Here is a 22990-nt window from a genome sequence, read left to right on the forward strand (position 1 = left end):
ATAATGACACTCTTTTCAAAGAACTTCAAAAAATTGATTCCTGGATCATTGACCCAGCATTTGTACACAGTAATGGGCTGTATTAAATCACCCCACAGGCTCTTCTGCCTCAGTATTAATAATCCCAGTTCAAGGCTTACAAGCCTATAATAATCAAGAAGACTCTGAACCTGTCCCAAATTCCCCATATCAAACCTCAGTGGCAACCTGAGTAAAAAAGCGTGGCCAGCGGATGTTTTCTAAAATGTCTTGACTAAACAAGAGGAGGCCTGAAACATGTGAAGGGGGAGGACCCAAGCCATGCAGTTGGATCTCTTTTCAAGTCCTCACTCTGCTACACACAGGCTGTGTGGCCCTGGTCCAGGTGTGCACTCTCCCTGAGCCTCCGTTTGCTCATCTGTACGATGAGGACAAAGCTCTCACTGGAAGGCCGCGTGGAGAATCACAGATGACGTGTACATGGAACTTCGTCTACCTGCCACATTGCAAACAACTACTGTGACTCTTCCTTGCGCCTGGGTAATAAATGAAAGTAAGAGACTTCCAGTAGACATATGGATGGGCAGGTGATTTGCAGGGATACCATTTATTGAAAATAATTTCAATACAAAGATATTCAAATTTGGTGTTCATTGGGAATTGAATCATGCCCCCCACAAAAGGCAAGTACAGGTCCCAACCCCTGGTCCCTGGTGTGAACCCATTTGTAAACAGGACCTTTGAAGATGTTATTGCATTGTGCCCAAACTGAAGGAGGGCGGACCTTCATCCAATGGGACTGAAGTCCTTATAAGCAAAGGAAATTGGACATGGAAGGAGAAGCTGTGGGGATCACTCAGAAGCTGGAAGTCAATGGAACCCAGAAGAGAAAGGAGAAGATGCCACCATGTGTGTTGCCATGTGACGGCAAAGCCAGGAACCCTAAGGATTGCCAGCCAGCCCAAAGATACCAACCCTGGGAACCTTCTAGCCTCTGATACCCTGGGTAAATAAATACTTGTTGTGAAGCCAATTCACTGTATTGGATTTGTTTTAGCAGCCAGGAAACTGTGTGCAAAAAAAATGTCCAAAATACAGCTATTCCATACACACAGACAGTCTGCCTGATGGTCTCTGATGAGGCTTATTCAGGCTGGAAACCTAGACTAGAGTGACTCATTGGGCTGCACCACACATCATGATGCTTTAAGACCATGCCTTGTCCCCCAAGCAAGCTTTAATCTCCATGAGTTCGTGATCAGGTATCCTTGTGCTTCCTGATCCTGAAAAGAGACCCAGAGTTACACCAGATACCCCTTGTCAGCATCTCCCCAGGGCTCGTCCAGTAAAAGACAAAAGTAGGCTGCTGTCTCTTTTCCTGAGCATCTGGTCCTGAAGACGGTAGCCGCAGGGAGAGGTGGTGGGTATTGATGCACCCTCGACTTAGGGGCTTCTCCTGGAAGAGTGTCCAGCAAAGTTGGAAAGTCCTTGGGGAATGAGAAATGGCCAAATCCAGGTCCTAAGACAGAGGCCAAGTCCAGGGTGGCTTCCTTTCCACTGCCTCAGTTTACCTCTTCAGAAATTGGTCCAGGAGGAGTCATGCAGGTGTGGCTAACAACAATTAGTTTGGCTAACAACGACCAAAAAAGTTTCCCAGCCCTCCTCTCACTCTATAACGAATCATTTCCGTTATCCTGAGACGGGGGTGATAGATGTTGGATGCCCAATGGCGCTCTGAGGGTCTCTGCCCCGCCCCCAGAGTCCCACCTCGAGGGGTCAAGGGACTTGCTGCCCAGAGCCCGCCCTGACCCCCCCTGGCCTGCTGTGTCCCACGTCACCATCAGCAGCACTTACTGCTAACGTCTGTCCCCAGGCTGGGGGGAGGGGAGAACAGGGCCATGCTCAGCCCCCAGCCCTAGGCCCCCACAGTTATTTTCTTGGTTGAGGACACATAAAACCCCTGAGATTGATGTACTGTATGACGGAGAGAAAAAAATCACCTGAAGTACCGCCCCCCTCCAAAAGACAGCATATTCTGTACTTAAACTGTTAATTGAAATTGAGAAAAAAATGGAAAAAAATAAATCTTGGTCTTTGTTCTGATTTTACAGACCTTCATGTCGGTGCTATATTCTGAGGTTTTTCCACACAAGTGTACTCCATTCCCAGTGCTCCTTTGTCTTTATTTTGCTTGTTCTCTGGCCTCCGCCCCCACCTACGAATTCCCCGCTGTAGCAGACGCCAGCCTGGGGAGGGCCTGGCATGGACCGGTCACGCCCTCGGAGCCCTGTGCTGTGTCACCTCTGCCAACCAGGGTCCCACCGTCCTCAGGCCAGAGCCCGACAGTCACGGCCCCGGGAACCGGCATCTGCTCCAGGCAGAAGGGCCCAACTTCGTAAAGGGCCTCTCGTCACAAGAGGCAGACATGATTTCTCCTTGAGCTGAGCACAGATGGGAAATTTTTCCACCCAGTAAATTACCTTTAATTGTTAGAAGGTTAATAATCGTGTTTTAAAAACCTCACAGACTCCATTTAATGCTTGGCTAACATCATTACAGTATTTCAAACCAGGAGAATTTAAGTATGCTTCAAAAAGAGTTTTCTTAAGCAGAAAAATAATAGCTCATAAAAACATTGGCACTGTTAAAATGTGAATGCTTGGGAACAGCTGGCCAGCAAGTGGATTTTAAGTGAGTTCGCCTCTGCGTGAAGTCCCAACTGGAAACCCAGGGACTGGAGGAAGTGTTCACTGGCATAGACTGTGGACAGACTAACATCTCCTCCAGAGAAGGAAAACAAGCGGGAATTTCGAGGGTTCCAAGACCATGTCCACGTGGCTATTCGTGTTGGGCTATTAAGACTCATTTATGAATTAGGTCTTGCAAGTTCCCACAGAAGTTTTACTCTATTTACAATCATGAGCCTCCCTCAAAGTTCACAAATTCAATTTGTACAATTTAATTTGAAATGCATTTTCTTTTGAATGGGTTTATTGTTTCCCCAATTTGAATGCCAGTTTCTTGAAGGCAAGTTTTACAGCTTTTCTATCTCAGGCATCAACCATTAAACATTTATTATTCTGCCTTATAGTAATCATTTAATAAGGGCTATAAACAATTAATATTTTAAGGCATTAAAGCTGTTAAGGTATTTCTCTGAACACATAAATTTGTTTTGAGCGATTTTGGCACAGGAGAAAAATCAGATTTTGAAACTTATATTCATTACCCAACACATAACTCAACATTCCAGATTTCTCTAGTATGTTAGCTGATTGATCACACTTTGATAATTGGCTGAATAAATGCTGGTTGACAATGAAAGCACAAATGAGATAGTAAAGGGAATACTTTAAAAATGTTTGGACTCAGATCACTTTCAAACATACAAATGTGTGTGTGTACTTAAAAAAAAATTGGCATTACAACAGGATATTTTGCTGTTATTTAACATCATCATTCAGATTTCTACTATTTCTGAAATATGCTTACCTCTTACTCGTTCACCAATAGTGACTGTTCCTCAATTATGTTTCAGGCACAGAATAAGATGCTGAACAAACAAAGGTGACTCATCCACAGTCCCTGCCCTCCAAGAATTAAGATACTATCAGGGAAAACTAAGCAATGAACTATTTATCTATTAATTCCTAAGACAAAGAATAATTCACTTATTCAAAAATACATCTTTACTGTGCCCAGCACTGTAGCAGGCATGGCAGACACATCCATGAACAAAACCCTCACGCTTTGTCATTGGGGAACTTCCATTCTAGGTGGAGGAAAAGGAGAGAATATATTAAAAGATCAAAAGAGCTAAAGATAAAAACTGAGCATGATAAGGGGATTGGGACGGCCGGGTGAAAGGGCGCTGTGATTTTAAATAAGGTGGGCAGGGTAAGGTCACATGGAGGTGGTGACATTTGAGCAAAGACAGGGTAGAGCCGGGGTAGCTAGCCAGGTAGAATGAGGGTTAGCAAGGAACGGGCCTGTGGGTCCAACCCCACCTCGCTGCCTTTTTATGTAAAGTTTTATTGGAACACCACCACGCTCAGTCACTTGTACGCTGTCCATGGCTGCTTTCTCGCTACAGTGGCAGAGCTGCAGAGATGCAACGGTGACCATATGGACACAAAGCCTAAATGTATTTACTCTCTGGCTCTTTATAGAAAAAGATTGCTGACATCTGAGACAGAAGGGAGAACTAATGCAACTTTCGGCATTTTAGAGCACAGTAAGGGAGGGGGTGGGTAGAAGGAGAGGAAGTCAGGGAGGTGGTGGGAGGATGGTGGGTAGGGTTTTGACTTTCCCTGCAGGTGAAATAGGGAACTTGTATCAGTTTTGATCAAAAACTAACCAAGAGCTCCAGTATTGTGGAAATAAGTACAATAAAGTACAATGCAAAGAACAGGGAGAGACCTGAATGTAGGGGAAGCTGAAACTTCAAATGAAGCTAAAGAGGAGCTGGAATTGTCCAAGAAGCAAAAGAACGAGTGCACTGCAAAGGAGCAGGGTGAAGAACTCAGTGCAACCCGAGAATTGTGTCACTCCTTAAAGGAAACCAAAAGGAAGTAAAACTGAAGACAGTTTCTATATCCCGGCCCCGCCTGCCCCCTGCACTGCAGCCCTGGCTGACGGCTGCCTGCACGTTCCCACCGCCTGGGCTACGCGCACAGGTGCGGCTGCAGGTGGGGTCCCTGCTCATGGGTGTATCACCCGTAGGGCTGGTGTGCGATGAGAAACTGGACCTGGAACTGTGATTTTAGGCCGGGAGGACTTAGCCTGCCAATGGCAGGGTTTGGGACCCAGAGCAGCTATCTATGCTGAGGCTTCTGGGAAGATTTTGGAAACCTGGAAAGCCCTTACTCGGGGCTCCATGCACCTGGTGGGATGTTACCTGGTCGGGCCAGTGCTGACATTTGCCTGAAGATTAGCCCAGAAGCACAGGGGGCCCCCAAGGCTGGGATTGTTGAAGGGCCCCCAGCTTGCCCCGTTCTGTCCGCTCTGCCTGCCACACCTCCTGAAGACGCACCTTCTCTTAGACCTGGTGTCAGGGCATTCCTTTCTGCCAAGCTTCACCACAGTCCTTAGAGGAAGTAATTCAGAAGAGTAGGCCTGGAATGAGCAAGATGAGGTCCCTGGATGGTAGGGGTCACCACTTCCCCCAAATGACAGGGGGGAGGGTGAGATGTAGAGTACATGGAGCATCAGCTGCAGCGAGCTTGTCCAAACAGAAAGAGCAGAAGGAAGAAGCAGGTGGAAAGCAGCTCTACCTTGGGCAAAGCGGGCGTAAGGTCACGCTATCCTGACCTGAGGACCTCTGATTCTCGTCGGGAACAAGAAGGCCACATCATCTGCTAAGAATGAGGACGATCTGGCTGAGATGCAGAGCCTGAGGAGGACGTGGAAGGTCTGCCTGGGATAGATGGGAAGGCCATCCATTCATTCACTCACTCATTGCTTTTTACCTCTTTGCATCTATGTATCCATTTACTAAACATTTATTGAACATCAGCCAGGCTCTGCGATGCACAGGGGTGAACAAGGCTGGTGCAATCTGTCACAGAAGTAGCTTTCTAGTGAAAGAGACAGTAATCAATAAGCAAATAAATAACCAGTAAGGTGATAACCAACAGTGATTCCTTCTAGAAGGAAATCTAAGGGCTCCCCTTAGACGGGCTGGCCAGGGAAAGCCTCTGCAGAGGAGCACCGGAGCTGGGACTCAGGAGCTGCAGGAGGCAGGTCCCCAATGAGATGGGGGGGGGACATCTCAGGTAGAGGGGACGGCACAGATGAAGGTCAGGAGGCAGCAGGGGAGCTGGAGCCCGGGAGCCCAGGAGGATGCAGGTGGGCAGCTCGGCGGAGTGTGGAACAGATGGGGGAGAGGGAGGGAGAGGCAGTGGAGAGTCAGCAGAGAGAGCCACGCAGGGACAGGGGCCATGGATAGGACCAGGTGTTATCTTCCCCAAGCAAAGGGAAGCTAACAAAGGTTTTTAAGCCTGGGAGTAATGAGTTTTGATTTATATTTTTAAAAGGCCACCGTGGCTCCTTTGTGGAGAATGATCAGAAAAGGGGGTGTGGCAAGTCAGATGAGAACTGAGGAATCCTGAACAAAGCCAGAGGCAGAGGAGATGGAGAAGAACCCCGAGTGGGAGCCTTTCTAGAAGGAGGCTGGGGGGGCCTGGGGCGGAGTGGGCATGGGGAGAAGGGAAAGGACTTTGTGAGATGCTGGGCAGGTTTCTAGCTCCTCTGAGGGGATGAATCCCGGACCCTGGAGTGCCCAAGGTGGGAACATGCAGGGAGGGGAATGGACAGAACATGCTGAGCCCGAGGTGCCACAGGGACCTCTAGTCGGAAGTGATGTGCAGATCGGACTAAGTCACAGCCAAGGCCCAGCTCTGCGCAGGGGAGTGGGGGTGGGTGAGTTACACCTGGGACCCAAGAAGAGTTAGGAGCATAGGGAGGAGAATGGGATACAAAGACGGAATCCCAGGGAACACCAGCACCTAAAGACAAGCCGACGGAGAAGGACCCAGGACTGAGCAGGTTCTTAGCAAAAGGGTGGATGAGTTAGGCCTTAGAAGTGTAAACTTTCTGAGAAATAATTTCCAAAGCAATGTTACCGATCCTTCCCAGAAATTCATTAAGAAAATGGCAGAAAAATAAGATGCAGTTGAACTTAGGGGGCATAGTTTCAGTGGTGTGATGGCATAAAAATGGACAAGGTGGTGAGAAGTGGAAAATGGACATAAAAATGGACAAGGTGGTGAGAAGTGGAAAATGGACATAAAAATGGACAAGGCAGTGAGAAGTGGAGAACGGGGGAGCTGAGAAGAGCGTGACGGTGCTGAGTCCACAGGGCTGTCTCTGAAGATGCTCAGCCAGTAACTGAACGCTCTCCCCATGCCTGGTTCTACCGAGAGGGAGAATTTCCACTCCACTGTTCCAAGACAGGCAGACTGACCTACCCCCCATCACCACAGTCAGAACTACCAGGAACAGATTTGGCAATCTGATCTTCACTTCTTGATTCTTGTGCTTTGATTCCCATTTGGTTGAAAACTCAGGATAAATATTTAACAGGGTTATTTAATGGGTCCCTAAAAATCACAAGAAACAGACCTCTCCTTGGACACTGAGGAATTAACAGGGTTTGATTTTAGCATGTTTACATTTGTTTATATCTTACTAAAGATGGAAAAGATCTGAGCAAGTTTGATATAAAATGGGCAGTCATCATTTGAGGTGACAGAGAAGAGTAGGGATAACTGACATGGTAAAAACCATCAGCAAAGAAAGAAAATAGAACACAGCTGAAAGAATCAGCTACAGAACAAAAGTGACAAGGAAAGGTTCACTGGAGGGGTAGGTGGGAGGACACCACAGAGGTCTAAAACTGAGGAGGTAAGAGAAATCTGAGAATTCCAGGGGCTTGGAGAGGGCAGGGGATGGAGGGAAGCAGTAAAGAAAGAGATCGGGAAGGGAGGGGATTATCTGGAGTTGTAGAAGAGCCCTCAGGGACTTAGCTGAGGACAAGAGCCATACACTTGCCATGCTACCAACTCCCAGCAGCGCAACCATCTCCAGAATCCTCTGAGGAGTCCAGCTCTAGGCCAAATCCTGTGTGAGCTTCAGACCTTCTTACAGGCGACTCAAAGGCTCTGCCTGGCGGGCGTCATGGGGGAAGCTGGGGCCCCACATCAGGCTTGGTGCACAGCCAGGCTCTGGGGTCTCTGGAGGGAGCTGCAGGTAAGGACTCAGGGCCTCCAGCCAGCCCTGCTCTTGTGCATGTCTGCGTTCCCAGCCCAGGTGCCCACATTCGGAGCCTCCCAAAGTGGCGAGGCCTTTCCCAGGTTCCTCTGGTGAGATATCCTTATCAGTGGAGAGGAGGGTAAGACCTCAAAGACACCTTTCTCCACTCTGATGTTTCCACCACTAACTCTTCCCCATCTCCCTCCCCTCCAACCCTGGGTCCATATGATGGCAGGAGCCTTTTATTTGGGGCTCGTCAGCACTGTGATGATTCCCCACATCGGCACTGATCCATCCAAATGTCACCTGGCAATGGCACTGTTCCATGGGGAGCTATGGGTCAATGGGGAGCTGGCCTCTCTCCGGGTTAGCCTCTGGCTGACTCTCTCATACTGTCACAGTGAGTGATTTAAGGCCTGACTTCCTTTCGTTTAGCCTTGTTGTCTTATTCACAGCTTCCCCGGCACCTGGCAGCTCAGCTCTCTCAGAGCAGCTCTTGTCATTGTCATGGGCAAGAGATGCCCACACCAAAGGCAGATTCCTTTAGGGCTGAGTCTGCTGTGGGACAGATGAGGGAGGGCATCAGGGGAAGAAGAACTAAAGGTGGAGAGAACTGATACAAGTGTGTCATCAAAGAGCCGATGGGATGGCAAGGTGTGGGTTCCAGTTAGGTCAGCAAGAATAAATGTCCGGGCATCCAGGTGCAGCAGGGGAGAGAAGCAGAAACAGAGTGAGGACCAGAGGCCAAAATCCATCCTGGATGGAGGATCGATCAGAGAGCAGAACCAGGGTAAGCCGAGAATAGAAACAGCAACTCAGGGCAGCAGCAGAAAGAAGCATCATCGTAAACACAGGTGGGAGAACAAAGATCATGCTTAACACGCAATATCTCAGTAAACCACAGTAAGGGACCTTCTGTCCTCTGCCCTAGTTGTCAGTGTCTTCTTGGTGTAAGACACGAGGTGGGGCAGGTGGAGGAAAGCGCTGCATCCTGAGAAAAGCTGGGCTATTCCATGTCTTGTGACTTAACACTGATGCTGTAGGCTGAGTTGTAGGGCCAACATATTTACCTTCAAATAATTTTGGATTTTCTGCAGTTATTAGGTGATACAATATATAAACAACACCACATTTCAGGAATCTAAAATATTAATTTATTTTCTCAACAAATAATTGTGACATGCCTACTATGTCTGCAGTAAGAACTGAATTCACCCTTCTACTGTCCTCAGTACCTCACTTCACTCCCACATGCAGAGGACTCCCCAGAAAGGGTTAGCAGCACCTGATTATCTGTACAGCCCATGGTGTCTCAGTCACACTTAAGGAAACAGAGAGTGTACATAACTAACAATATAATCCGAATGGTCTTTCCATGAGATTTTTAAGGGTGTCCTTTGGGGATAAAAGAGATTGTGTACCTAATCATTTTCTACTCTCTTTTGGCAAAGTCTAATTTTAATGCACTTGGGTTGGGGGGGGGTGGAATGATTTTTAACTGAAAACATTGCTTGGTCAATAAATTAATAAATAATAAATAGAAAGAACATCTGAAAGCTTCAGAGCCAAAAAAGGACAATCCATCAAGAGTCAATAGGTTCTGTTGAAACCAGTTCAACAGAAATAATGCTAATGGGTGAAATCTAGTTACTCCTTCAGTTTGGGAAAACAATTCATGTTGCCTTTTGGAAGCAAAACAAAGTATTTCAGCTTACTGGGGAAATATCACGATAAGGACATTCTCTTTTCTACAAGAGACTGTTGAAGGCAAACTGTGATGGTTGGTTTGACTGTGTTTGGGAGATTCCTGTGTTTTGTATATATACACACACATACATTTACAGGTACCTAAGTAGTATGTCTACACCACTGGTTCTCAACTGGAGGCAATTTTATACCCACAGGATATTTGGCAATTTCTGGGGACATTTTTGGTTGTCACAACTTGGGGGGAGGGTGTGCTCCTTGCATCTAGAGGGTAGAAACCAGGGATGCTGCTAAACATTCTACAATACAGAATGGCACACAATGTCAATAGTGTTGAGGCTGAGAAACTCTTGTCTACACAGTGTCTACATAGTGAGCCTACACTTGGCACAAGGTTACTAAACCTTTGTGGAACTTGAAGGTCAAAATAGTAAATATCATTATCACAATCTCAATTTTTCTCTTTGTGCAAACTATCAAATAAATGCTTGAAAGAATGGGATATATATATAACAATGTGTCTGTGAGGTCTTTGAGCATGTGTGTTTGTGTACATCAGTGTGTGTGTGTGTGTGTGCACAGCCACACTAGGACATGAACATCCACATACACAGAGGGCCCAACTGCAACTTGGCGCACACTGTGGCAATATCCATTCTGAGGGTTGGCATCACCCTCTGACTGATCAGTGGCAGGTTACCATGTTCTGGCCCAAGTTTAAAGGGAAGTCTTCCGGGGGGGTTCTAGAAAAGCTTTCTTTCCTTTTTTAAGGGAAGGGGGCACAAGGAATGTGGCTCTTCTTCCAGTGGATACTGTCCTATCTGGAGGCAACACCTGAAACCACAGCACCAGTTTGCCTCCAGGAGGGGAGCTGGCTTGAGGACCAACCTGGCAGATTATAGACAGCAGAGAGAAAATTGAACAGGACCTGAAATGTTTTTATACTCTCGATCCACTGAATATACCAACTCTGAAGACACTTGCCCTGTACTTCTCATTATATAAGATGCTCATTCATTTTTTTTTTCTTATTGGTCAAGCTATTTGAAGTTACCTGTAGCCAAATGCATTCTGTTACACAGCATCTGAAAATTTCCCAAAATGCTGGTAATTCCCAGCATCGAAGGAACATGAATCTACAGATATCCTCAGTACAACTTCAAATTTCCCATACTTGAGACAGTAATATAGAATTAAACAGCTTAACTTCAATGAATGGTCAAATACACATTTACCCTCTTGTCCTGTCCAGTGATTTCTGGTCTACAGTGATGGCAAAATCACTTGTAGTCCTACTACTAAAGAGCCATAGGATGCTCATCCATGGTAAGTATGAATCAAGCTACATTTATACTTCTTCAGAAAATGAAGAATTTGTTTTACTTTAGAAATGGCTTGTGGCAGATGGAGTAATGTACCCCAGAAAAAAAACTTTTATTACTCTTAATCCATTCCTGGGGGGTGTCAACCCATTGTAAATAGGATCTGCGGAAGATGTTATTTTTAGTTGAGGTGTGGCCCAACTGGATGAGGTTGGCACTTAACCGTATTACTGGAGGCTTTATGAAGAGAACGCCACGTGGGGGACACGGAACCCACATGGAAGTCAACGGAACCCAGAAGAGAAAGGAGAGGACATCGCCATGGGATGGGAAAACCAAAGAAACCAAGGAAGCCAAGGATTGCCAGCCAACCAGAACGCTGCCGACCCTGGCAGGAAGCAACCCTCCTGGCCTCTGAAACCGGGGGCCAGTTAAGTCCCTGCTGTTAGGCCAACGCACTGCATGGTGTCTGCCATAGCAGCTGGGGAACTAAGACACTGAGCCGCTTTAGTTTTAAGCAACGATTAACCAGGCACCGCAGAAACATGAGACGGGCAACTGGGCATGACTTTGAGGCTTACCATTGAGCCACTTGGAGTTGTACTGCGCCGTGCGGAGAGGGGGCAGGACGCCCAGGCTCCGGTATATGGCGGGGTCCCGCCCCGGGAAGTCCATGGCTGTGGCGGCGTACAGCTCCCCGCCCGCGGTGAGGAGAGCCGTGGAATTGTGGTGGGGGCTGTAGGGGCAGCGCGCCATGCCGCTGATCTGATCGTGGATCTCGGTCAGGTTACTCAGCTGCAGACGAAGCCAAGAGAGAGGAACCAGTTACCGCGAGCCTCTTTAGTGGCGTTCATGGATGGCATCTCCTGGCAGTGCAGGTGAAGCGTGGGCTATAAACTCTCTGGGGCTCACGATAAGAGATGACAAACTTTTTATACTCTGGCTTTGATGAAAACAACATGCTGGTGGTCATGGTTAAAGGACCTGTCAATCTCAATCTCTCTCTCTCTCTCTCACACCCCTTCAGAGATCCTGAAGCCCATGCTACTGAAGACACAGAAAATAGGAAGTAAGGTTATTATTGTATGTGACCTTAAGTTACAATGCATGGGCATTTTAGGGTTTCCCACTTTAATAAAGCACCCAACTTCAATAATTGTAGAAACATAAACCACAATAAGTAATTATGTACAATTTTTTTACAATTAGTAAATCAAAATAGTATAAGTGTCCAAAGCTTTAAGGTTAAAGATGTGCAGATACTTAATACCATGTAGCCCAAATTCTGAGACATTATTTTCAGAGAGACACTTCGGTGTGAATGCAGCTTCCCAAATGAAAGCAGTCACCGAACAACAAAAGCACTTCAGGTGCCAGAACTCTTCCCTGGCTCTGCTCTTTCACTCCTCCCCGAGAGAACTGCAACAGGCCAGGGGTTAGGCACGAGATGCACTGCCCTCCCTCCCATCCCACCTCTTCCATCACGCATGTGCCTGGGGGAAGTTACTTAAAGACTTTATACCCCAAGTACTAGTTTTATAAAACAAGGTTCCGTATAGTAATGACTCAAGAGGGCAGGTGTGAGGATGAAATGAGTGAGTTGACGTAAATGGCCTACAACAGGGCCGGCGTAACCCTCTGTGAATGCCAGCTGTCATCAACCTCACTGCCCCTGACTTCCAATATCTGATTATTAACTTGAAAATAATGAACAGTAAAAGTAGATAATAGATGAGGGATTTGAGAGAAGTTATGTAGCCAGGAAATTAACACAATGGTATTTCTTCATTACGTTCACTGAGGAAGATTAAATTACTGTCTCAAGTTAGGATGATTTCATATGTGCTGTGATGACATTGCCACTGAGCTGGTTTCAGTGTATGCACATTGAAATTTCCTTTATCAAGAATGATGGCTTAAAGAAAAGAAAGAGTACTAGTTATAACTTCATTTTTCCTAGGGTTTCATTTTTTGTTTAACTTTTTATAAATCCTTCAGATCCAATTTGTAGATTATATTTTCTTCCTCTGGATTATGAATTTAGGTCATTTTAATGCTTAATAGTATCCCTCTAAAAAGGGAGAATAAAAAACAGAAGATGGACATTTACAAATAATTTGCACAGTCACTGCGGAGAAAACACTGGTAGAATTAGTAGAGAAAACATTTTTAAATTTAGTTACACAAACTATAATTATTCCAAGTTCTTTACATAGTTGACTGTCATGATTAGAAATAAATTAACAAATCATGTATTGATTCAATTTGACAAGAGGCAGTTTTTTTAAATTAAAGCGCATATCTTGGTATACAGAAATATGTTTAAAACCAGTGCCTTAACACAATGCTTGGCTTCTCCCAACACTGAGTTCCGTAAGACTGAAACAAAGCCGTACCGTGCGGTTGGTGCAGACGGGCGTGAACGCGTTGGTCCCACAGGTGAACAACCTGTCACCACCCACCAGGAGCACCCGGATGTAGTTCTGGCATTCTTCCTGAAAAAGCACAAGAAACTCGTCAGGGGAAAGGTGACTCGTTAATGCATCTTTTTCCTGGCTGAAAAATACAATGTTAATTGTCCACTAAAAAAAAAATTTGACAAAACTCGGACACTGACAAACAAAATCACAACAAAACTGTTAAATAAACCACATCTGCAAACATGATTGATTGAAACCATAGAAGTTAATTCATGCTCCATTACACTTGCAAAGTGTGTGACCTCTGTCTGCAAAAGTGGTTTCGTTTTGAATCGTATCTGACAATACTGCAAACCATACGTTGCCTTTGACATGTAATAGAACATTTTAAAAAGGAACATATTAGATGCTGCTCATGAAACCTCTTGGGAAACTCTCCGAGGTCTTTGAGAAATGTGAAAGTTTTTCCTCATGTGGTATAGTCACACATAAAACTCTACGCATGAAGTGTAAACAACTTATACTTAAGGGCCCCGATAGCCTGGAGTTAGATCCGTGATGAGAATCGATGAATACTTTGGATTCTTGACATCTAAATAAATAAGTAATCAGGATATCTGGGCTACTTGAGATGAAAACACACACTGAGGTATAACCCGAAACAGAATATGTTGCAGGATTGCAAACCATTCATAGAAAGTCTGGGGTGTGATGGTGGTGATTCTGGCAGATTGAATCATGCACCCCAACAAGATCCATGTTCATAATCTTAATCCTCATTCCTATGTGTGTGTACCTATTTGTAAATAGGATCCTTTGGAGATATATTGTCAGTCAAGGTATGGACTCATTTGTGAATAGGATCTTCTAAGACCCAATTTAGGTTTGGCCAAACAGAATAAGGCCAAACTGAATGAACCAAACTAATCAGACTTTATTCCATATTACTAAAGCCTTATGAAGAAAAACCAGAAGTCAAAGGGATGCACAGGAGGAGACTAAAGGCATTGCCTTTAGTTTGTGACATTAGGCTGCCATCACCGGAACACTACTGACCCAGGGAGAAAGCACAGCCTCTTCAACATCTTGATTTTGAATCTCTAGCCTTCCAAATCATGATATAGTAAATGCTTGTTGTTTAAGCCAACCCACTGTATGGTATCTGGGCCAGTTTGAATGTATTGTGTCCCCCAAACGCCATTATCTTTGCTGTAGTCTTCTGTGGGCACATGTTATCAGTTTTGATTAGATTTCTTCGAGTGCTTCTTTGGAGATATGCCCCACCCAGCTGTGGGTGATGACTCTAATAGGATACTTTCCATGGAGTGTTGGCCCGCCCATTGTGTGGGCCTTGATTAGTGGAGCCATATAAATGAGTTGACAGGCAGAGGGAACTCAGTACAGCTGTGAGTGATGTTTTGGAGAGGAGCTACAGCCAAGAGGGACACTTTGAAGAAAGCACAGGAGCTGCAGATGAGAGACAGTTTGATGACCGCCCTTGAAAGCAGACTCTTGCTCCAGGGAAGCTGAGAGAGGACAAATATCCCAAGTGCAACTAAGAGTGACATTTTTGAGGAACTGCAGCCTAGAGAGGAACATCCTGGGAGAAAGCCATTTTGAAACCAGAACTTTGGAGCAGACGCCAGCCACGTGCCTTCCCAGCTAACAGAGGTTTTCCAGACACCGTTGGCCATCCTCCAGTGAAGGTACCCGATTGCTGATGTGTTACCTTGGACACTTTATGGCCTTAAGACTGTAACTGTGTAACCAAATAAACACCCTTTTATAAAAGCCAATCCATTTCTGGTGTTTTGCATCCCAGCAGCATTAGCAAACTAGAACAGATTTTGGTACCGAGAGTGGGGTGCTGGTTCTGCTGAGTTTGCAAATACCAAACATGGTGGAATGGCTTTTTAAATGGATAAGGGGAAGATTCTGGAGGAATTGTGAGGAGCTTGATAAAAAAGGCCTAAACTGCTTTGAAGAGACTGTTTGTGGAAATATGGACTCTAAAGATACTTTTGACAAGGCTTTGAACAAAAATGATATCTGTATTGTTGCGAACTGCAAGAAAGGTGATCCTTGTTTTAAAGTGGCAGAGAATTCGGCAAAATTGAGTCCTGGCGTCAGATGGAAAGAATTTGAAAGCGACAACCTGGAATACTTAGCTAAGGAGATCTCCAGACTACTTGTGGAAGATGTACCCTGGCTTCTCCTTGCAGCTTATAGTAAAATGCGAGCGGAGAGAGATAAACTGAGAACTGAACTCTTGGGTTCAAAGAAACCAGAAGCTGATGGTTTGGAAAATTACAGGCTTCCAGGGGGTGGAATCCCAGAGGCTACAGCCCAACGTGAGGATGTAACCAAATATGGAACCCAGCCGCCATTTCAGTACAAGCCAAGATTGGAAAAGGAGTTAAGCAGAAAGGATTTGTGGAAAGTCCTATTGTCTGACGGCTTTGACCCCTGTGTGCTTCATGTGAGGCCAACAGAATTTTTGTGAGATCTTTATAGACAGAGCCGTTGACAGTCTGGACTGGAGGAGACAGACAAGGAAAAAACTGAAGGAAAAATTTCTTCAAAGACAGAGCCATGGAGGTTGAGGTCTGCAGTCAAGAGGCCTTGGGCTAGGAGAGTGGAGCAGCCCACACACATGGAAAGGGTGAGTTTGCCCTGGAGGTTAAGGGCAGGCCTTCCGCCTCGATGCTCAGGAAAATGTCCTGCCACCCCAAGCCCCAAGGAGGGTGGAGCACATTCCCAGGGAATTGGGGAGAGCCTGGCTGCCACCCCACTGTTCTGAAGGGGTTGAGTGTGTGCCCCGGAGATGGAAGGGAATCCGGGAGCTGCCCCGATGTTTGAGGAGGGTGGGGCTGAGAAGGTGGTCTCCCCAATGTGTGGATATGTAGGAGCACTCACCCAAGCGTTTGGAGAGGAAAGGGCTGCCGCAAAGGCCCTTAGGAAGGGTTAGACTCCCGCTCTCTCAAGCCCCAAGGATGCAAACTTGTTCTGTTAATGACTCTCAGACTTTGAAGTCGAATGGAATTTGTCCTGTGGGTTTTAGGAACTATTTTGGTCCCTTAAACCCTGTTTTCCATACTGTTTCTCCTTATGGCAATGGGAATGTTTATCCTGTGAATGTCCCTCCTTTGTATATTGGAAGCACATAAGTTGTTCTGAGTTCACAGATCCACAGCTAAAGGAAAATTATGCCTTAGGACTGACCACACCTATAATTGATTTTGATGGGATCTTGTACTTAACTGTTGTTACTGAAATGATTTAAGTTTCTGTGATATTGTTCTGGGATGAATGTATTTTGTATATGGGAAGATAATGTCATTTTGGGGTCCAGGGGGTGGAATGTGCCGGTTTGAATGTATTGTGTCTCCCAAACGCCATTATCTTTGATGTAGTCTTGTGTGGGCAGATGTTATCAGTTTTGATTAGATTTCTTTGAGTGTTTCTTTGGAGATATGCCCCACCCAGCTGTGGGTGATGACTCTAATTAGATAATTTCCATGGAGTGTTGGCCCGCCCATTGTGTGGGCCTTGATCAGTGGAGCCATATAAATGAGCTGAGGGGCAGAGGGAACTCAGTACAGCTGTGAGTGATGTTTTGGAGAGGAGCTGCAGCCAAGAGGGACACTCTGAAGAAAACACAGGAGCTGCAGATGAGAGACAGTTTGAAGACCGCCCTTGAAAGCAGACTCTTGCTCCAGGGAAGTTGAGAGAGGACAAATATCCCAAGTGCAACTAAGAGTGGCATTTTTGAGGAACTGCAGCCTAGAGAGGAATGTCCTGGGAGAAAGCCATTTTGAAACCAAAACTTTGGAGCAGACGCCAGCCACGTGCCTTCCCAGCTAACAGAGGTTTTCCGGACACCATTGGCCATCCTCCAGTGAAGGTACCCGATTGCTGATGTGTTACCTTGGACGCTTTATGGCCTTAAGACTGTAACTGTGTAACCAAATAAACTCCCTTTTATAAAAGCCAATCCATCTCTGGTGTTTTGCATCCCAGCAGCATTAGCAAACCAGAACAGTATCTGTTATAGCATCTCTGGCTATAGATAGAGTTGCACAGACATTTAAGCTTGAGATCTCCTCATTTATCCAGTAAGCACTGGACTGGAAGTCAAAGTACAGGTTCTTAGCTGAAAATTAAAATACAGGGCCCTAAGCATTATTGTGGAGTGGTCCATGTGCGGTAACAAGGATGAACAGAAGAACGGCACACTGTGCAGCTCTAGTGAGGAGGGGTAGACAAGAGGCATAAGGAAGACTATATGGAGGAGAAAACAGTTAAGATAGGTTTTAAAGGAGGAGCGGGATTTACTGAGGCTTCCTGGAGGAGGTACTGACACTTGTAGGAATTCACTGAGCAAAGGAAGGGAAAGTCATTCTAGATGGGGGAATGGATTGTGCTACGGCATTGGGGCTACAAACTGCAGAGCCAGACAAGGGCCGGGTAGGGCAGGTCAGTGAGTTTGAATTTCACTGTGAATGTGATGGGAACTACTGCATGATGTTATTACAAGTTTTGACTTCATCTGGTGTTTACTCCAAGGGACCATTCAGGAATGAATGTGGAAGGTGGACTGGAGATAGTGAGATTGGAGTGTAGTAGGCAGGTGAGGGAGCTGCTTGCATAATTCAGGTCCTCATCATTCTGTGCCCAGACCAAGCTGGTAGCAATGAACGGACAAAGCCGGAATCTAGCCAACTGACAGGAGACAGTGACTGATCAGCAAACTGGATGTGGAAGGTACCGCATGATGGCATAACTGTGGGAATCACATATTTTCCATTATCAGGAAAACCTGAATTTACTGGTACAGCAATGCTCTTTCCAATCAAATGGAACCCCACTCTCCAGGAAAATGCTGATTTGCCATAATCCAATTTGCTGTATAGACTGGCTGTGAGGAAGAAAAGAGCTAATATATTTGAATTTGCTTTCCAACTGTAAAGTGAAACACCCAAGCTAGATAATTCTCTTAATATTATGAATAGCAATAACAGCAACAAGTTTTCCATTTTCTGTTATTTGAAAACAATTTAACAGAGAAAAACAACACAGACTGAAAGGTCTAAGTTAACTAACAGAGGAATTAAGAAATGATTGTAAACAGTAAACAGCAAATTGGGTAACTGAGAAAGGCACACCAGATGGGAAAGTTGTTTTGTTTTGTTTTGTTCTATTTTGTTTTTATAAAAGGGGAAAGGGCAGAACTGTTCTAAAGGGGAAGAACAAAACTAAAGACTTCAAAGAACAAAGTCATTCTCCCTTCCCAGGCTGAGGGAGGACATGGGCGGGAAGAGAAAGGAGCAAATGGAAGGAGTGTGGCAGAAACCACACATGTGAGCAGAGAGCTGCAAGGTGTTTGCAAAGAAACCATCAAAGTGAGGAGAAAAACATGAAAGCTAAGCAGGTCAGAGGGGAGACTCCGAAAAGACATCTTCAAGAACAGAGGATTGGGAGGGTCTAATGATTTTAATGGATAAAGCAGACATAATAATGACAATAGACTGTAAGAATGAGATGGAAAATTAGAAACAGTGGAGAGGGGTGGGGCTTATGTTTATTTTTTATTGCTGCTTTTAGAATTCTTTCAAGAATCTGGTAAGATGTAGAGGAATTTTTTTTTTTTTTTTAATCAAGTGCTTGCCACAAGGTATAAATGCACTAGAGGCAGGGATAGAACCATGAAAAACATGGTCAAGGTCAATCTATTCCAAGAGAATCATCCTTATTGAAAAGATGTGATCTCAAGCTGAGTTCTAAAGACAAGTAAACAGAAAGCAAGCGCCCTTAGTCAATTATAGAAAGGGAAACCATCAAGATAACAAGTTTGGTGTTCATCTAAAAACTCCCAAAGGAAGGACAAAGTGAAACTAAGTCTATAGGTTGTTAACATTCCTAAAGGTTATTGATAAACTTGGTGAAAGTGCATTAAGTAGATTAGGTAGATCAGATTACAGAAGTGTGCAGAGAGGGGCAGGCCAACTGCAAAGGAATAGGTAAAAAAAATGGAAAACAGTGAATGAGGGAGGGAACATTTTATTTCAATTAGAATAGAGAACAACAAAGCATGGTGAACACACACTCTACTGCTCTCCAATCTGCCATAGTCATGGACCCAAATGTCACTGCTCAGCATCCTAAGCTTGGTGAGCTCATGAGGAAGGAAGGAAGGAAAGCTGAGGAATCAGGACTATCAAACAAGGGGACCTGAGAGTCTCCTTCTAACAGGATGGATGATGGGTTCCGCTCTATGGAAACCAGGAGAGTTACAATCATTTGGGACCTGAAGAGGGTGATTTTGTAGTTTGGCGCCATCATAGGAAGATCAGATGAATGGGATGGAGGAGGGAGAGGAAGACATCTTGATTATCAACAATGAGGGGGCCCAAGGTCGGCTCATTCACTGTGTTCAAAGAGAAGAAGCAGCTTTGGAGATGGGGGTGGGGTATTTTGTGTTTCCTCTTAAAGATCAAGAGCTAAACTCATTCACTCTTCAGCCCGTCACAGATTTCCTGCTCTCACTCCCTTACAAGTCTCATGTTTAACACACAAACTACTTTAACTTATTCTCAAAGTAGATTGGCTATGAATCCTAAACAAATATATACAAATAAAATAACTTTTTTGGAAGAGAGATTGGAGCCAGTTCAAACAGAACAAAATGTAAAAACATAGAATTGAAATGGGAGAAGTGGGCATACTCGTCTTTTGATCACATGATAAATTTAGGAATCAGGAAGTTAAAATTTAAGAATGAAAAGCTCTTTTCTGCTGGGACCGCTAACTGGGGTGAGAGCCTGGCATGGGCAGTGGCCATCTTCCCTGGCTGCCTGACAGACGTCCCACTGAAGCAGGAGAGACCGATTCTACTGTGCAGGCAGAGTACCTGGGAGAGGACTGTGGGAAGATGATAGAGCAGAAAGCTCCAGGGATCGGACCCTCCACCTGAACAACTATTGAACTATCTGAATCAACAGTTTTGAAACTCAGGAGTCTAGTAGAACAAAGTGCCACATTCAGGGAAGAGCAGGAGGAAGAAGCTGATAAACTGTGGTAAATAATAGTGAATTTGACCGTCCCTGCAGTGGTTACCACCCCCCATTGCCCAGACTCATGGCAGGCAACAGTGGGTCCTCAACCCCATCTCCTGGGACAGCTTGCTGGTGCCAGGGTGGGATACAAAGACCTAGTTCCCCAAGATCTGGGGTGGGGTGTGTGCGGACAAATTGCTGATCACTGCTTTTGATCACCTACCTCACAACGCTGCAGGCCCAGCTCTGAGGGAGGCCACTGTTCCAACCTACCTCGGGAAAAAGCTGCACAGGAGACTTATAGACAGCACCGTTCCCCAAAACTATAGAAAACAGTTAAAGGGCTGCACTTACTGGGCAAGCACAGAATCAAGAAGACACAGCTTCAAAGAGAACATAGGAGAAACTCATGGGGCCTGTATTGGGTCCCCCCTCACCTGCTCCCCATGACAGTGTGGAGCCAGCTGGTGTTCCCACTGTGGATCCCTGGACTGGTTCCAGTTGGCTGGGAAAGACTCATCCAGGAAACTCCTCCCAAACTCACCCTGCCCTAGAATTTGCCTCCAGGCAAAAGCAGCTTGGGACAGCAAAAGTAGTATTAAGAAGCAATTAAGGCAAAGAGCCTGGGGCAAAGACGTACCTACAATAGATACCATTTTACACCCAACAGAATGGCTGCTATTAATAAAAACAGAAAATAGCACCTGTTGGAGAGGATGGGGAGAAATAGGAACACTCATTCATTGCTGGTGGTGATGTAAAATGGTGCAGCCACTCTGGAAGACAGTTTAGCAATTCCTCAGCAAGTTAGGTGTAGAGTTACCATATCACCTAGCAATCCTGCTACTAGGTATATACCTAAAAGAATTGAAAGGAAGGAATCAAACAGATACTTGCACACCAGTGTTCACAGTGGTGTTACGCACAGTTGTCAAAAGATGGAAGCAACCCAAGTGTCCATCAGCCAAAGAATGGATAAGTAAAATGTGGTGTACACATACAATGGAATATTATTCAACTGTAAAAAGGAATGAAGTTCTGATACATGTGACAACATGGATGAAACCTGACATCATGTTGAGTGAAATAAGTCAGACACAAAAGGACATATATTGTATGATCTCACTGATTTGAAACAATTAGAATAAGCAAACTCATAGAGTCATCATCTAGAATACAGGTTACCATGGGGTGCAGTGGAGAAAGGAGAGGGTAGTTAATGCTTAAATTGCACAGTGTTTCTCTTTGGGGTAATGGTAAAGTTTGGTAATTGGTGGGTGGTGATGGTAGCAAAATATCATGAATGTAATTAACCCCACTGAACTGTATATTTGAATGTGGTTAAAGGTGGAAATATAAGGTTGTATAGAATTCACTAGAATAAAAAGTTTAGAAAATAACAACATAGGACTGTACCACCCAAACAATGAACTTTAATGTAAATGATGAACTATAGTTAATGGTTAATAGTAAATTACTAAAATGTTCTTTCATCATTGTAACAAATGTACTACTCTAATGCAAGGTGTTAAATGATATTTAACGGGTATATGGGAACTCTGTATTTTATGCAAGATTTTTCTGTAAACCGACAACTTCTCTAATAAATTAAGAACGAAATGAAATGGCCTTGAGGGGCCAGCCTGTATAATATAATCCGTCTCCTCTTCGTGGTGAATATAAGGCTCAAATCTCCCTACAGCAAATCTAGTAAATTGCTTTGTCAGTCCCTGCTACATACACAGCCATTCACGGATTATCTAACTTGCTTGAAGTACTGCTTGGAATCGTTCAAAAACACGGGCGTTACAGTGGAAGTCCCTTTAGGAGATTCTTTCAAAGGTTTCTCTTATAAATCAACTTCCCTAAATGTCTATGATTTTCCTTTTCTATCTCAGAGATTTTTCTTTTATCCCATTCCTGAACCTGGAACATGGTTTAAGAGGATTTTAATGGATTCTGCTTTTCCGAGCAGCCTCCGGGCAGGTCTTCTAGGCCGTGAGCAGCTGCAGGCGCCGGGCTTCTAACGCTGGTAACGGGAGTCGCGTCTCCACGTTTGGGAAACACTGGAACACTGAAAGGGCCCGTGTGCGCCCGTGATCCTGCAGGCAGGTCAGCCTGTCCTTGACTTCCCGGCAATTCCTCTCTGAATTGAAGGCTGAGCCGCGCACTCGCGGCTGGAGCTCCCAGGTGGAGTGCGCCCAATGCCCAGGTGTCCCCCGGTTCCCAAGGCCCTGGCACCACGGGAGGAAACAGCTTTACGGCTACTGTCGTAATGCACCAGCTGGTTTTGCCGTACAGCACACGTCATCATTTTTTGCCCCCACACAGGTTACGTTCTGCTTGAAGAAAGACTCTTGGATAACACATGGAAAGATGAACTGAAAACAGGGCACACCCTCCCAGGTGTCTCGGCAACAACACCCAGCTCACGGCCTGTCATCCAGCCCGTCAATTTCAGAAGAGAGGAAAGAGGACGAGAACGGGAAGCTGACAGCCTTTATGTCAATCACAGCATTTCCATAAACAATGTGTCTCTCTCTTCATGATGCGTTACCTTTGAGAGCATTCAAAGTGTCAAAGAGCAATCTATTGTAATGACAGGCACCTTTCAGATGGAATAACATTAATCAAAATCCAATTTAAAAATATACATTTATATGAAAATATAAATGTATGTTAAAATGTGTTGTATTAATATAGGTATATACTAAATAAAAGGGTATTAATATATTAAAATGAGTATATATGAATC

At 45.0% G+C, this 22990-nt stretch overlaps 1 protein-coding gene across 2 annotated transcripts in view; it reads right to left on the reverse strand.

Moving 5' to 3' along the window:
- The window catches only part of SEMA5A (semaphorin 5A), a 524772-nt gene that overhangs the window by 185455 nt on the left and 316327 nt on the right, over positions 1-22990 (reverse strand). For both annotated transcript variants that reach the window (XM_037799396.1, XM_037799395.1), the window contains 2 exons: positions 13157-13255; positions 11342-11555 (listed from right to left, as the gene is read on the reverse strand). In XM_037799396.1, coding sequence (XP_037655324.1) covers positions 11342-11555; positions 13157-13255 — 313 coding nt within the window. The remainder of the gene's footprint in view (positions 1-11341; positions 11556-13156; positions 13256-22990) is intronic.

This window comes from Choloepus didactylus, chromosome 11 (assembly GCF_015220235.1).
Source record: "Choloepus didactylus isolate mChoDid1 chromosome 11, mChoDid1.pri, whole genome shotgun sequence".
Lineage (NCBI taxonomy): Eukaryota > Metazoa > Chordata > Mammalia > Pilosa > Megalonychidae > Choloepus > Choloepus didactylus.